We start from the raw sequence: 17,802 nt of genomic DNA on the forward strand, positions 1-17,802 counted from the left end.
CCTACAAACAGATCTCTGCAAATCCAACGCAACAATTCTTCTCAAGATCTTCTCCTATCAATTTGTAAGGTGTAGCCTCTATCTCATTCTCTCCATAAGGAATGGTTATCTTCCTAAGGGGAGGATGTTCAGACTGGATGGTTTGGTTTTCTCCGACCTTCCACTCTGGATATATATATAAAGAATTAATACAATTGAAAAGGAGAAATGTATCATTTTTTCAAATCAATTAGATCTTATAGAGATAGAATCAAGAATGTATGTGCTTTTTATACTGGAAGGAAGATGAAGAAAAAAAAAGAGTAAAATAGAATAGTCCTTCATTTATTTTCCTTTTAGATAAATAAAAAAATAAAAAATATTTTTTTCACTTCAAGATCTAAAATATAAAAGGAAATAAATTACAATTGGTTTACCATTTATTTTTAAGAAAAAATGATATATGTTTGATTTAAATCCATAAAAGAATTTATTTCATTTTAAAAAAATATAAAAAAATAAAAAAAAAATGATAAAGTTAAAAGAGATATTTTGGTGTTACGAAATGTATTAACTTACTAATATGAAATTTATTTGAGAATAATATCTATTTTGTTAGAATTTAGTTTAGTATTAATTAATTTTACATAAATTTGATTATATAGAATAATAAATTAACTTTCATTATATTTAAAATATATAAATTTTAAATTCACAAATGAATTCCATAAATTATATGAATTTCAACCGAACACTATATAAGAGGAACATAATAAAATAGTAAAATATTTTATAGACTTTTCATATGTCTTCTCATTTTGAAGAGAAAAAAGATTGAAATTTTAATTTTTTGTTATTCGTACGTGTCCATCATTCATTAAATGGTTTAGATTATGTAATAAGAGAATAATAATGTCATTAATATTTGGTTTTAGGAGGTATGCTAAACTGAGATAGTGAAAGAAGAAGTGATTAACAATATTTGAAGATTAACGTATAAACATAGCAACAATGCTTAGATTGAAGCTAATCAAGGCTACTCTGTCTATTTTGCCTGTCTATTACTTATCCATGTTTTGAATGCATGTGGGGGTCGCAAAAAAGATTGAAGCTATTCAAAGGAGATTCTTTTGGGATGATTTGGCAGAAAAGAGGAAATTGCACTGTGTAAATTGTGAGCTCATACAACAATACTAAAAGTTTGAGGAATTGGGAATATTCAGAAAAAAAACAAAGCATTATTTGGAGAATGGCCATGGAGATTCACTTTTGGGAGTGAATGCTTATGGGAAAAAATTATCAGTGAGAAATATTACTGGTCGAGCCCACTATGGCTGCCAACTCAACCTTCTATTTACTAGAAAGAAATCTCAAATCTTGCCAATGAGAATCCTTATAAAGATGGTTTCCATATAAACATTGGGGATGGTAAAACATGCATATTTTGAGAAGATACTTGGGCCACCAGATCTCCATTAATGGATATTTATCCCTCCCTCTTCCTTATATCACTCAACCAAAATGACCCGATATCCAATTCGGATTTTGGAATAGAAATTGTTGGACTTGGTGTTTCAGTTGGAGAAGGAACTTGTGGGATTACTCGATAGATTCATCTTTTTAATGAGCATCATTTAAAATATGGTCCTATAAGACCACCAAATGGTAATCCTATACATCACTGTAAAGGTGTTTGGAAAGGTTTAGTGCCCCCAAAAGTCGAGAATTTTTCTTGGTTTATTCTTTTAGGACGAATCACTACCAAGGGCCTCTTGGTTGATAGAGGTTTACTCTCTTTGGATCAGAGTATATGGGTGTTATGCCATTGTCATATTGAGTCCATAGACCATCTTCTAGTCAACTACAACAAAACAATGCAAATATGGTACATAATCATAAAGTGGTGAGTTTTCTCATAGTGTATCCTTCATTCCTTTAAAGGTCTCCATGAATTATGGGAATGCATGATGTTGGGTTCTTATCAAAGGAAAGTTTGGCCAATTCTCTTCTTTGCAACTATTTGGACAATATGGCTAGAAACGAATGAGAAAGTCTCTCAAAACCAAATAATTGTTTTGGACTCGATCTTCTTTTTAATCATGGCTTATCAAAGCTTCAAGCCTGAACATCCCCTTTGCAAATCAAGACTTTCTTTTTTCAGCTGATTGTATATCCTCCCTCAACACTCCCCCTATTAAAACTCTCTCAAATGGAACACTGATGGTTCCTGTTTCAGAAACCCGAATTTGGCTGGCATCGGTGGCGTCCTTATAGATCATTCAAGAACCATCTTTTGCATGTTCTCTTGCCCGATTGGTCATTCCTTAACCAAAAAAGCTGAAGTTTTAGCTATCTAGAAAACTCTTCAGCTAACTGCAGAAAAGTAAGCAGTATCTAATTTCTCCATCATCTTTGGAGCAGATTCTTTACTATCTATAAATTGGATAAATGGAGTTAAACAATGAGTTCAACTCCATCGCCATTCTACAACAGCAAATTTCCAACTGCAGCTTTCAAGACGTACGTAAAGACAGTAACAACATGGTTAATAGTCTCGCAAAATCTGCTGTTACTAGGGAAGATAACTTTATTGCTTGGTTATGATTTGATGTCTTTGTAGATGTTGTTGTCTTGCCTGTGTTTTTGTTCTTCTCGTTTTGTGTGCTTTACATTATGCTTTATCATGCTTACTCTAGTGTATCACTTTATCTGAGCTTCTTTAACTCCTTTCAATAAGATTTTTGGTTTATACAAAAAAAATAAAGGTTAAGAAATATCACGCTCCTTTATCTTACTCAACCTTGGTAAGTCTGATATCCTTCGATTATTTCGATCGTAAGACAGACAGAACTCATCCCATAAATATTTACATAAATTTTATAAAAATAATTTTTTTAAATATTGAAATATGATTGCATTTTTTCTCCCATATTCAAACATAAGGTAGAAATGTCTTTATTTATTTATTTTATTTTAAATGACTTCCTTAAAATCTTCAAACTTTTAAATTACATGTACATTATTTGGCATCAACAATATTATTAGTAATGCATTTACATACAAGATTTTATTAAGTTTGAGTCGTTCTCTCCTCATTTATAATTTAAAAAATAATATTATTAAAATAAAATAAATATCAAATTAATTTAAGTTGTAAATTATCTTATAATAGATAGAAGTATACAAATGATGATCCTAGAAATAGATACTCAAAAGGTCGTGGATAAGAATTCATCGTCCAAATGGTGTCTCGGCTTAACATTTAATTAAGCAATTTGTAATTGCGTATTATGTTTAGATCTGCGAACACGTTAACCAGAGGCACAGGTACTTTGACAGATCTTATGGAATGGTTGGATTATCTCCCTCCCTTCATCGTTGATGCTTTAGTTTCTCATCTTTACTAATGAAGTTCTTCCTTTGACTGATAAAATGTATATATATACACACGTCATTTTCAAGTTTGGAAAGACAAGTTTCATTTCACACATGTCAAGTTTTTATTTAAAGATAGAAAAGTATCATCTTACTGTTAAATAATTTTCTCTCATTAAAATCTATTACAATTTAAAGAGGGAGACAGAGTGTTTTCACGCCCCAAACCTCACTCTTCAAAATCCAGCTATAGTTTGGAAATTGGCTGCTTTTAAACCATTTTGTGTTTGTTTTAAACCATTATCCGCTAATGTATATATATATATATATATTTCTCAATTCCAAAACTAGACCATATTACTCTTTTCAAATTCAGACCTATAGGCATGAATTGAAAAGGAACGATTTTGAAAGAAACTCATTAAGTCCTCTTTGTTTAGTTACTTATAAAAAAAAAAAAATTATAATTAGTTGATTAACAAAAACTGAAATAGTCGAAATATAAATCAATTATCCAATCTATGAATAAAATTACAAAATGAAATTAAATCATTTTCTTATACACAATCAAAGCTTAATTATTTCCTTAAGCTGGCCATGATTAATTGAGGTTGGACAGGGCGACTTTGACAACTATTCTGCCCTATTGAATTAATAAAAGTATAAATGCAAGACTTTTCTTGATCACAGTGCCTATATATGTATATTAATATAACCCCAAAATCAAAAACAAAGTAAAAAAGAGAAGTAATGGTTAGGATGGTAGGAGTAATATTGTTCTTTCTAAAATGGGTAACATTTATCATAGAAAAAGACCAGACAGTGGAAAGAAATAAGACAGTGAAAAGGAAAAAAGAAAACAGCAAGAAGGAACTGGAGCACTGTTTTGTGTAATATTTGCATTGGTGAAGGCATCAGTTATATATGATGTGATTTTTCACGTGGGCTTGCTAGCTAAGTTGCTGGCCCAACCCAAATAGCACTAAGGAGGTTAAAAGTGTTCGTCTTTTCTTTGAAGACTTGACCACTTTGATTGGCTAAATCAAGAAACAAAGAGGGTGACTGAAAATGAAAGGTTGTCTTAAATATGGCAGCAAAATTTCATTGCCTTTCCGCGATTCAATTCAAGGTTTTCTCTAATTGGTGATAGAAACCTGTAAGGCATCTAGGGTTCAGTTTGCTGTTGTTTCTTTGTTTCTTATACCACTAAGAGAATGATACGTGCATGCATCGAGCACCTTTTCTTTTCATTTCTTTTTTGAATTAGTGATGGTTATCATTAGTGATTTGAGTAAGCCTTTTAATTGTCCCCTTTTTTTTCCTTATCACACCAAATAAAGGCATAATATGTCATTAAAATTTTAAAAATAAAAATAATTTCTTGCAATGTAGATGGCAGAATATTCATGATAAAAGTTTAATTATTAATTTTAGAAGGATAAAAGTTTTTTTAGGTAAATCACTATGGCATTCACACTTTTTATCTAATTTCTAAAAATATAGAGGAAATTAACTCCATGTAAGATGGAGGGGTTTCCTGAAACTTCTACTTTTGAAGGTAAAAAGTTCTTACAAACTCAAATACACCTGAATTGGCTTCGGTATTATCTAGCCAATGAAATGAAGGATAGTATGTTTGACAAATGAAGAAAGAAGAGAAAAAGAGGAAACATATATAATGCCTAATCTGGATAATCTAGGCTCATCATGACTTCACAGATTGCTACCATATCCCCACCTTTGATTTCTTCTAGGTTACCCTTTGAGATCAATCGTATTCCTTTTATACGCATTATATGATTAACAGACTGAACTTCCTCATTAATTGTATGTTATCAAAATTGATTGTTAATTTCAATTGTTCATTTCCTTTTTAGTCAAAAAAAAACTAGAAGGCCAATAATCCAATACAATTTCATTGAGTTTGTTAATTGTTTTAGTTATTACAGTTTTTACATTGAATAGACACAATGGTCAGACTTAATTTGAACGTTGTAATCTTTAATTTATATAATAAGTTTAATTTACAATATCAATCAGTTTAAAGTATAATTATAATTTTATATTTTGTTTAGTTAAAATTTATGAAATTAATTTATAAATTTAAAATTTATGTTTGACTGAAATTAAAATTAATTTAAAATTTTATATAATTAAATTTATGAAATTAGTTATAGATAAATTATATTCTAATAAAATAAGTAAAACTTTTAAATTAATTTTACATTAGTAAGTTAATATATTTCAAAACACTTGAATATCTTTTTTAATTTTATCATTTATTTTTTTTTTGAAAATGAAATGAATTTTTTAATAGATTTCAACTACAAGAAGAAACGTTAGAAATAATTGTGTGATGTTATAAAATAAAAACTCATTGGTTATTGATTTAAAGTGCAAAAGTATGTATGAACAGAAACCTTTCACCATATTACATAAAAAAAAAAAAAAAAAAAAAACAAATTCAAAAGCTTAAGCCTTATAATGAATATCAGTCACTTTTGATCATTAACCCAAATACAAAAACACATCTTCTTGACAGAGAATTCAATTTGTTGTATAAGCATAGACAATAGTGAGGTAACTATTATCTTTCCAAGTGACTTGAATAAGAAGAATTGCAATCATGCAATCATTTGCATAGTAAAAATTATGAAACAAGAATCTTCACTAGGAAAAGAGAAGTCAAAAGGATGGGGTCAGAATGTTTAATGATGGTTTAGGTGAAACTAAAAAGAGACTACTACTCATTTGATTAACTTATGGGTTAAACATTTGACTAATTAGATCCTTCGTACATGGAATGTTATGTTGGATTTGATGGCTTTGCAAATGGAAAAACAACTCAACTTCCTTAAAGAGGAAAAAGTTGATTAATTAAAGTGATAAAGTAATTTTTTTAAATTCTATCCATATCTTATTTAAATTAAACACTTTAAGAACAGACATATAAGTTTAAGAAGATTACTTTGTATTTATTGTATTTATATGATCTTTAAACTATTCTGAGTGACCAAAAAGTCCAACGATTAGACATTGTAACCAAAAAGTTTAACAATTAGACATTGGATTACAAGGGTTTGGTCTCCCTAATTTTTTTATTTAATAAGCTCTGAGATAAGCAAGGTACCTCCATGGCGAGCGGTGATTGGTGAAATGCAAGTATTGGATAGGTGGCTTAACTTACAAAGTAACAAGAATTAAAGTAGTGGGTGGGTTGGGTTCACAGTTCATTTTGGGGAAATCCCAATTCATTTTGAACTTTTGAAAATTTTGATTGATAAATGCAAGATGATGAGAAAAAATTCTATCTAAAAGAGTCCTCTGTGCAGTCTAGCCCAATGATTCAACAGGCTCATGTTTTTGCCATAGGCATAGGCCCATAGGTCATTGTTAAGTAATAATTATTTCCAGAAAGAATTTCTTTGGCAGCTCCCAAGTATTACTCTCCATGGTTAGTTAAACCAGTTATAAAATCTGCAAGTAAATATTACTTTCTACTGTCTAAAATAAAATACTCAACATAAGTAGTTAGCCAAGTCATTCCCAAAAAGAAGACACAAAAACACAATACCAATTTAAGGTTATGGCTGCACACTTCAAGTTGGAAATTATGAATTTGTTTATCCATTTTTCATGTGATAGAACTATTTGTATATAGATTTTTGCGTCATGATATGTCATATTATTCTTCCTAATTTCACTTCCTTCCATTTCATGTATTCTTACATTAATATTACAAGATTACTCTATAGCCACACAGGATCAGATCATGCCAAGTAACTTCTCCATCTCTGTCGGAAGTGGAGGAGAAAAATTTCTGTAACACGGTTCATGTTGGCTGGGGAAAAAATAAGTACAGTATTGTACCGAAGCAAGTGAAAAAAACAGAAAGAATTTACTCCAGTCACTTCTGATACTAGATGGTATTATGGACCAACTACTATTTATACGACATTTCACATCTTTAATTCGTGTAAGGGTACATATCCAGGATTAAAAATTTCATTGAAAAGAAAGGTATGTAATGTTGGAACCCTGAATAGTAACAAGGAAATAACATGGTCCATTGTGGGCATGAAACTCTTAATGAAGTAAAAGCCCAGATTGATTTGTCATGCATGGGACATTGGGATTCGGAGCTTTGCTCTCGTGGAATACAGACAATTGAATTGCTTACATACACTAATTCAGTTGAAAAATACATGACAAGCCTATTATATTGTTTTGCCTTATGAGTCGAATCAGATATGACATAATTATATATTTTGAGAGAACAATTTAATAATGCATGTTGTTATAGTTTAAGTTTATGATGTTCCAAATTTAGAGAAAAGTATGCAGAGTATTTAACAAGAAAATGTTCATGATGCAACATATGATTATTGAATAGCATTTTTGTTTCCTGTTTTGAATGTGTGTGTGTATAGAAAATGAGGCAATGAAGAGTCTTTTCTTGTCTACTTGCGAATTAAAAAACCAAGGGTTAACAACAATATAGATATTCATTTTAAGCTTTAAAAAAGAAGGAAATGTAGGCTTAGTTTAATTAGTCAATAGTAGATAATTTCAGAGGACCCTTTTGGAGGAAAAACGTCGAATCAAGGAGCTAAAGAGTTGAATTTATTTTTATATGTGTATATATAATATTTTTATAAAATCATTTTTAATATTTTAGAAAAGTAATTTTATAAAAATATTATATTCTGCATTAGATAAATAAAAATTAGAATTAAGCAATGTGAAATGTTCTTAATCTATAATTCAGTTTAAGGACAAAAATCTAAAACAACCGCATATTATAGAATATAATATCCTTAATAATTGTATAAAATTACAATCCGTACATGACACTATATGTAAATACAGCATCTTTCTTTGAAAGTTACAACACCTTACAAACATTTACTTATTGTCTTAATGATAATTACAAGTTATGCATATATATAACTTACATCACAGCAAACCATAACGATATTAAGAAACAAAGCCAGAAAGTTATGCAGATATATATTTTGATCTTATATGCGATATATTAGATGTATCAAAGTCAAAGCATCCACTCAGGAATGTATCCATTGACATGTTGTGTGTGGGCACCTGCAACATTGACATGATCTCCACTCACTGGATTGTATCTGTGAATGCAATTTGCACAAAGGATTATTATACATATTGAGTAATAGGACTTCTGGTATGTGCATGTATAAATGGATATTAGAGCTTCCAAGAACTGTAAGATATATATACCCAATTTGCAAGGTGGAATGCTCTCCCAGTGGATGGAAGAACCCTTCTGAGTGAGCCGGAAGGCGGTTGTATTGAATGTTAGGTCCTCCAGCTTCCCATGCTAGTCCAAGTGGAACTTGTGCACTACTTTCTTCCAACTGATTAAGAAAAGGCCAGGAATTAGTACTAAGCATCTGGAATGACTATATTCAATGTTATTCTAACAACTAGACTTCAGAATTTCAGCAAAAAATAACAAGAAAGAAATTAAAGTTCTTGAATGGTTTAGAATTAGATGCCGTAGAGACTGGAAACTGCATTAAATTACCTTCCTTCTCAAGGCTTTGTTGGCATCAAGTAGCAGTTGCTCCTGCACAAGAAGAATTCATAGTACGTTAAGAATTAGCTTATAATATATGGAAGCTTCTCAATTGCAAAAAAATCAAACCTATGCTTACAGAAATCCGTACCCTATTTTGAAGATCAGTGAGCTGATCGAGTATAAATTGAGTCTGAAAAGCAAAAAATACAAAAGATACCAAAGAAAAATTCGAGGTTAAGGAAATTGAAATGGCTGGATCAAGATACAGACAAATTAATTAGTTAATGTTCACAACCTATCGTTTAATGGTCATATTTGGCAAACTATGAAAAAATATAATATCATGGCAGGTTAAACAATATAACATAATCAATTTCCAAATTAATAATATGTTTTGATTTTAATTAATGGAATTGTAGAGAAACTGTATGAAACTATAATTTAGTTATTCCTGCGGTGATTTGCAGGTCACAGGTGTGGAAACAATCTATTTTTAAAGCATGAAAAAGGAAAGACTGTGTATGAACGTGCTCGGCCTCCCCCTAAATCCCCCCGGTACCCCACACACACGACCGCAGTGGCGAGTCTATTGTGACAAACCTTGGTTGACCTGATGTGCTTAAGGGATGTCTCCAGTTGATGCTCAAGCTGCTCAAGCTCCTTAGTATCCAATGGGGCCAAATCCTCCCCAAGAAGGTTCCTACAACATTTATGATTACTTACTTAGAGCACTGCTACCATATTTTTATCAACATACCCTTCAATCAGTTTTATTGAGAATAAGCTATGCATAAAAGTCAATTGCAGAAGCATCAGTATTGTACCTTTGTGATCGCTGTAGGACCTCAACTCTGGCTTTTAGCTTCAGATACTCCTGGTAGTTGTTCTGCTTGAGTGCATAGAAACATAAGGCCATGGTAAAATTCTCAAGAAATTTAAGCTTAAACACATGGAAAGTGTTATATGTAATATAATTTGGTTAATTAGTGTTTGGATTTTTTTCCGCCGTGATTAAGAAAATGTGTCTTGATTCAATAAAATCACAAAAGAAATTAATATGCCTGTGTGTCGTTGCCTGGTTGGCTGGCTTCAAGTGCACCATAACTGCATTTCTGGTACCTTTCGAGTGTTCTCAACATGCTGAAAACAAAAGGAGGATTGACACTTAATTTGAGACAAATGTTATTATGCCAAACCCTATACTTTGCAATTTGTTCAACTAAATGAATTTGTTTCCTTCCTGATGAATGACTGAAGAACAAATAAACATCGTCTAAGAATAAACAAAGAAATCCAAAAGAGGCTTTCCTTGAAGCCCTACAACCTAAACAACTAAACTACGTAAAATGATTTTCAAAGAATTTTTGACAGGCAATATTATTATTTGAGAGTAGGTTGATCAGCAATGTAAAGTACATACCCAATAAAGAGATTAGGTTAATCATACCAGGCACATCTAACTATTAAATTACCGTATTATAAAAGAGAAAAGAACTACAATTTTCAAAAAAAATAAATAATAAAAGAGAAAAAGAACTATTAAATCTATTTATATGTTCAAATAAAATAAGAAAAATATAAAGGGAATATATGAGAATAAGAGGAGAAAAAGGGAAATATTTAAAAACCAGAGATAGAATGATGAAATATTGACAAGGTTATAAGGTTGCCTCCTAGGATCAATTTATCTTTTCCACACTTTTCTTTTTCCTATAATATGTGCTTACATTTTTATCATCTAGTAAAAATCTTACATTTTTATCATCTAATAACAATTATTAATAAAGTAGAGCTTACTTTGTAAGAAAATAATATGGATATAACAGTTGAAGCCTAGCTTAAGCGGCAACAGTGTTTGCTATTGGGGATGAGACGTCTCGAGTACCAGTTCTCACATCCGTATTAAGTGAATTTTTATTTTTATGACAAGTGTAAATAAATAACTATCCCTGGTATGTAATCCATAACCTATTGACTCTTCAATGAATTAAAAAAAAATATATATAATGTCAATATAAAATTTTCCCACCAAGTATAACTTTCTAAGGTTTTTTCACTTAACATAATCTTACCTAGGTCGAGTATATTGGAGCTGATGTATTTGACATGGGCTTAGCTATGGAATTTTATGTTAACTTTTTTCAATTTGATTGATAAATTGTTGCTTATAAGAAAATAAAATTAAAGGAGAATTTAGAAGAGCCGTTGAAAAGCTAAATATCTATCAAAATGAATTTTAGAGTGTCGTAATTATAGTGATTTTTTTAATACCTTTATATATTTATTTAAAAAATATAAAAATTAAGTCAAATTATATAAAATATTTTAATATATAACTTTTATATAAAATTATATATTAAAATATTTTTATATATATTCTAAAAAAAAATTTTGTTTATTTATATTAATCTAAAATTTTATAATTTATATTTAATAAATACATAAAAGTATATAAAATTCACCTAAGTTGTACTTAGCAAAGACCGGTGTGGAGAGATCCAAAGACTTCACTGCCGGGTTGTTATAGAGAAACAAATTCCTCAGTCCAACTCCCATTCTGCGGTATGCATGGGTACTTCTACAACCCTTACTGCAGCAAACTGCCCTTCTCTCTCGGTAATTTTCTAGTCTCTTTCTCCCCCTTTTGTACTCTTAGGTCTCTGGAGTTTTTTCACATACAATTTAGTGCTCTAAAAACTATTTTCAGGGTGTATGGGAAGACCTATAGCTATGCTCCAAATTACATGTTTTTCTCTATTAAAATAGTAATAATCAATAGAAATAATTATTACTTATAACAAAACAGCTTTGCCCAGCTGGACTACTCCTACTAAACTCATCTTTCTATGAAATCTAACATTAGGAAGCTTCTACAAATTTTGCTATTTATACATCATATCTTTTTTCCTATTTCTCCAACTAGCACACATATTGCTTCATATGTCAATTACATCTAAATACTCAAATCTGATGCTCAATTCGTTTGTTAGAACCCATGATAACCTATACTTTGATACTCACAGTAATGGTTTTGTTCAACTGAGCCTACTATGAAATTCGTCTTCCTCTTTCTCGAATTCTGCAATCTAATAACACAAAACTTCTATAAAGAATCGCTAATAAATATTTTGTCATTTATATATCTCATATTTTTAATTTCTCCAACTAACACACATATTGTACCTAACTAATTATATCTAAATATTCAAACATCTTAAAAACCTGTGTTATTAGACTCCAGAAATCAAAAAACGGAAAGATGAATTTAGTATTACGTCCAATTAAATAGGATCGCTACATTAAGGAGTACAAGTGTTAGTTTCATTTTTTTATTGTAGTTCATCACACCCAAGAGGGTAAATCTATTTAGTAAAGAGATGTGTTTTCTTTTGGTAACTAATGTTGGAAAAATTCTTAAACGGACTCGGTCTATCACATTATCTGTAGATAAAACTAATTATATAGCGATGTAATTTAGATAATAATGTATAATATTATTTTATTAAGTATTATATTTATATTGACTGTCTTATTTATTCACTATGCAATCAGTTTTATCTATCTAGAAAATTTTTATTTAGACTTGATGTATATCAATATCTATGTATCAAACCGATAGATAATTAACACATGTTTATCATTTTTAAAAAATAAAATATGTGTCAATCATTTAATACTAAAATATAAAATATTCATACATATACCAAACTTAGATAATCACAATTTAAAATTACTACATAGTGTTGTACGTGGCTCCTAGAAAATAGTACAAAATGGTAAAAAGATAATGTAAAGTTACTATACGACCTGTATATGTCCAACCGAAATCTATCAACGTGCAAAATATATTTTTCTAGGATATATCGATTAGGAAGGAAACAAGGAATGAATAAAAGATGTATCTAAGCTAACTCAAACTGTGAAATAAATTTTTTGTCTTTGCATGCTGTTTCAGTTTTTGTTGGTTTTCATTAGGGCTTCTGAGTCAGATAGTCCTGTACCTCTCAAATGTAAGAATGTTCTGTTACAATACAATCTTGAATGAAGAAATGAGAAAGAAAAAAGAGTAAGGAACAAAAAGAGAAAATCAGCCTTCAACATATACTAGGGTTATTATGTTCACCAATTTGCAAACTTTTATATAGCATGTACCCACCAGTAGTATCTCAATTTTTCATGTTCATCACATCAGCTTTCACTTGTCGATCTATATACATTTTGTGAAACCTTTAGAAGCTTTAGAACTTGTTCACTGTTAAGATTTAGTGCAGGCAATGTAATGTTTGGCAAGGAAGAATGATAACCATTGTAAATTATCATTGTCCAGCAATCTTTTTGTCACGTATTTTTGCAGCTTTAAAAGAAAAATAGTAAAGCGGCCTAATCTCCTCTCTCTGTCTCAGTCTGTCTTTTCATCTCTCTCTTGTCTCTAATTTCTGAATTCGTTCTTTTATTGCACAACAAAGTCCAGCAGACTTACTCTGCAAAAATCACATCGCCAGCGCTAAAATCTAAACAGTGAACCAAGCTTCCTTGTAATCTAGCTAGGAAAAAAATAATCAGGAGTCTTGTGGTCTCGCCAAGGATTCAATACATGGATCAAGCGATAATCCACCAATCCGACTCTATTAAGAAGTCCTGAAACTAGTCAATCTAACCTTAGGTTTAACCTTTTTTTTTTTTTTTTGAAAAGAGAAAAAGAAAGATCAAAGATAAATAAGAAAGCAGTGCACATAAAAAATAACCCTCATATATCCATAGGTTAGAAAGATGACCTTTCACTAAAAACATAATAATATTGATTAGATTGTAATTGAACCAGTTAAAGAAAAGAGATTGTTAACTAAACCTTGTGATTAATACCTAAATTTGGAAAACGAAAATATAGAAGAAAAGGAAGTAGATCCCAAGCACAAAGCACAAAGCACAAGCATGGATCACTACTTTCACAACAAATTCTAAACCATTAAACCTAGATACAATTGAACAAATTAAATGAACCATAATGAAATGGACATGCTTATAACCATGAACACCAGTGAAACCCTAAAAGCAGCTCACAACAAAAACTGGGTTCTTGAAAAGAACACAGATCTTGCATAAAGGCAACACCAAAAGATGCATACAATTCACTTCTAAATGCATATGGAGAGAAAAGAGACAAAGCTTATGCATATGTATGTACATACCTAGAGCTGCTACAGAACTCATAGAGCTTGCCACGATTAGAGAAGATAATAAGAGCAACCTCAGCATCACAAAGAATTGAGAGTTCATAAGCTTTCTTGAGCAATCCATTTCTTCTCTTAGCAAAAGTAACCTGTCTGTTAATTTTATTCTCTATTCTTTTCAGCTCCACTCTCCCTCTTCCCATGTTTAGTTCTTACTCACACTTGCTCTCTCTCCTTTCCAATCTTGGTTAAGCTATAGCAAACTTTACAAACTCCTGTGTTTTAAGGGTACTCAAAGAGATAAAAAAGAAGGCTGTATAGTACACAAGAAGGAAAAAGAGAATAAATAAATAAACGAGAGAAATGGAAACCCTGGATTGTGATGTCTTTTATCGTTTGTACAAAATAAATAAATAACTTAAGATTTTTTTGACATGATTTAGCTGTAATTACTTTTTGTGATCATAGTACAATTTTTATTAGTATTTATTTTAGTTTGAAAAAGCACATTGATGAGTTGTAAATCTGCCATAAGCTTAACTACTCGATCATTTGTCGACTGTCATAACATTTTTTTTTTTAACTGGAAACGGAATCCCATTGTTAGAAATTGTGTAAATGTGCTTACAAATAATTGAATGCAATACACTGAAAATAGGTAAAATTCTGCACAACTTAGAAGCATGTATAGAAATCCCGGAACCTGAAAACTACATACCAGAATATAAATATACAGGAAATAAGAAATACAAAAGCAAATTATTTGTTTATTAAAATTGAATTATGAAGCTATATGATAAGCAGAATATCTTTGTTCGTTTCTAATATGGATGATCTACTTGTAATCAAATAACAGTCTGCTAAAACTGATCTACGATATAAAAAGAATTAAGAATTCCGAGTAATATAACAAATGATATTATATGTGCGTGTATATAGTACGGTTTCTAAATCTATCTAAATGTCCTATTATGGAGTTTTTTGATCAGTTATAAAGTTACAGACCAAGTTTTTCACTGTTTCATCCACACAATCTCTGTCACTACCCTGACATTTTCGTTAATCACTCTATCTCTCCTTTTGATAAAAAATGTAATATTATATAATAGAAATGATGACTGATTTTTCCTCAAGATTGGTTTTTTCTATGTTACGTCTATAAGTTACCTCAAAATGCCTACTGGATGTCAACATTAACCTTAAAGGGATAAACTTTTTGGGTGTGAACATGTGTCATTGGATGGATCACTGATATGTCCAAATGCTCACTTCCCTTTCGAAGGTATTGTGTGATGGATCATAAACCTATCTCTTCTTTCCCTTTCTTATGGTTGCTTTCACACCCATTTGCATCCCCATTTTTACCTTTTGGCACGATATTCTTCATGATGCTTAGGGTAATTAAGGCTCTTGCTTTAAACAGGCATGCAAAATGAAGATTAATTAGCATGGGGGAAAAGCGGTACCCCAATCTGCTCTACGTAGTAGTAGAGTTATTAATTTATTTTTGATAAATTCTACTTTTAGAAAAGCAAAGTACCTGATAAAAGGACACAGATGATTACTAATGACTCTTATTTAGTTTCAATCACTATCCTCTTAATTAGGTCATCCACTATATTTATGCGTCATTTAGTTTAAATTAATTGTGTTGTATATTTTTGGAGTAGATATTGTTCACTAGGACTATCCAAACAATTACAACCAGAATCCTGTGATACATACACATATACCAAAACATTAACCATTCATGCACATGATGCAAGCAAACTAAGGGCTAATTATTCTGGAATTTGTTTGAAAATAAATGTAGGAACTAGATGATAAGAACCCATCTAGGACAAGAAATTCTACTCCAATAAGAAATCCTAATCATGCAAATCATACTAGTTGAGAAAATCCTATTCTGACAAAAAGTCATACTTCGATAAGGAGTCCTATTCTAACTAGGAGTTCTACTCCAAAAAGGAGTCCTAATGATATTGGGAGTTTAAATAACATCAAAAATTTAAGTGACATTGGAAATTTTAATCCAGTTAAGATTCAAGATCTATTTCACATACACGGAGACTCAATTACGAGGTCCAATGCTAAAAAGATAAAAGAAGCTCTTAATAGGCTTATTGAAGATATTTGGGCTAATGATACATCAAAGTATGAAGAGTTAGTTTCAAATTTAATACTCATTAATCTAATTCAGTTTATTGGACTTGAATAAATCTAATATGGGTTAATGAGTATAAAGGAGCACATAAAAGAGTTTTGAGCCTAATTAACTCCACTAAAAATGGTCCATGCGTGTGGCTTAAAGATACTAGGGTTTCTTACTCATAATGGGAGGCTACATAGTATTTTAGGAGTATTAAGACTTTATTTTTAGTTATCTCTTTTAGTTAGGATGTTTATCTCTATCCGATTTGAATAGTAATTTCTTAGTAGCTTAGATTTAGAGTTTCTAAAAGCTATAAAAGCTTAGTACGAATTTTTAAGTTTATTGATTGATTGATGATTAATATATTTTGTGAGTTTATACTCTATTTTTAGTTCTTTTTTAGAGCTAAATCGAATTTATCAGGCAATTTATTATTTGTAGCGTTTAAATTCGACTTATTAATTTAGGATCTATACTAAATTATAGCGTCTTTTACCTTTAATACCTTAGATTTGATAGTTAATATACTTAAAGAGTCTAAGGTTTTCATTGATCTGGTTCTAGATAGATCTTAAGCAATGAAATCAAATTTATATACGGATTTAATCCTTTGATATAGGTTAGGTTTATATCATTGAAGATTATGTACTTCATATTAAAACTTATTATTTATTAATATCTTCTTATATATATATATATATATATATATATATATATATATATATATATATAAATAGGAGAATCTTCTAAGAAAATAGGACAAAAAGCTCACATGGCCTACTGGCTACAATTTTCTTACATTTTAAATCATTATGGCTAGAAATAATTCGGCCTTTGTTCTTATAAAAAAAGTTTTGAATTCAAGTTATTTCTTTCATATTGTATAGATCAATCCATTAAATCTTCAATGAAAAATATATAAAATTGGTAATAAAAAGATATTTCTTTTCAAATAGAAAGGATCTAAAAAGAAATCAGTTCAAAAAGAAAGGATCTGTTGCTCAAAAAAAAGAAAAGAATACAACATTATTGCAATATGAAATTTACATATACATACATACAAATTAATTTCACGACCTAACTTTGGTCCTCAAACACTAAACCATCGTCTTGATGATCGGTTAAAGTTAATTTTTAACGGTACTGGAAGCTCATTAACACAGCAGATGATCGGTTCTTTAAACTGCAGAGCAGAAGTGCCAGCAAACAGAAACGTGTCAGCCTAAGAGTGGATCGATAGCCTCTGATGATGTACATTTGATCCGGTGGAAAATTGCAGAAAACTGAGAAATTCAAACAGAAAGACAAAGAAATTAAGGGAGATTGCTGAGGACTTGTTGTACCTGCATCGACGTCTTTAAAAGGACACGCGTCGAAATGGGTTAAGCTTACACGAAATAAACCGTTGGAGAAATGATGATTCTGCATTCATAGTTCGACACGTGTGTGAGAGGCAAGATATTGTCTCTTGAGGAAACAAGTGAAGAAACCCTAATTGGACTGTAAGTTCGTTACGTATTATATGATTAAACCTTGTAGAATAAATGAACCAAACCAAAGAAAAATTTAGTTGT

The 17,802-nt window shown here is 30.4% G+C and overlaps 1 protein-coding gene across 1 annotated transcript; it reads right to left on the minus strand.

Annotated features, from left to right (window-relative positions):
• Positions 1 to 8,136: 8,136 nt before the first annotated feature.
• Positions 8,137 to 14,791, minus strand: LOC8265058 (agamous-like MADS-box protein MADS2). Its single transcript, XM_002514578.4, has 8 exons — positions 14,095 to 14,791; positions 9,967 to 10,045; positions 9,730 to 9,791; positions 9,506 to 9,605; positions 9,054 to 9,095; positions 8,912 to 8,953; positions 8,605 to 8,741; positions 8,137 to 8,492 (listed from the first exon to the last, which is right to left on the minus strand). The coding sequence occupies exons 1-8, from the start codon at positions 14,277 to 14,279 to the stop codon at positions 8,405 to 8,407; spliced, it is 735 nt and encodes a 244-aa protein (XP_002514624.3). The 5' UTR covers positions 14,280 to 14,791; the 3' UTR covers positions 8,137 to 8,404.
• Positions 14,792 to 17,802: the final 3,011 nt, after the last annotated feature.

The sequence above is a fragment of the Ricinus communis genome, chromosome 4, assembly GCF_019578655.1.
Source record: "Ricinus communis isolate WT05 ecotype wild-type chromosome 4, ASM1957865v1, whole genome shotgun sequence".
Lineage (NCBI taxonomy): Eukaryota > Viridiplantae > Streptophyta > Magnoliopsida > Malpighiales > Euphorbiaceae > Ricinus > Ricinus communis.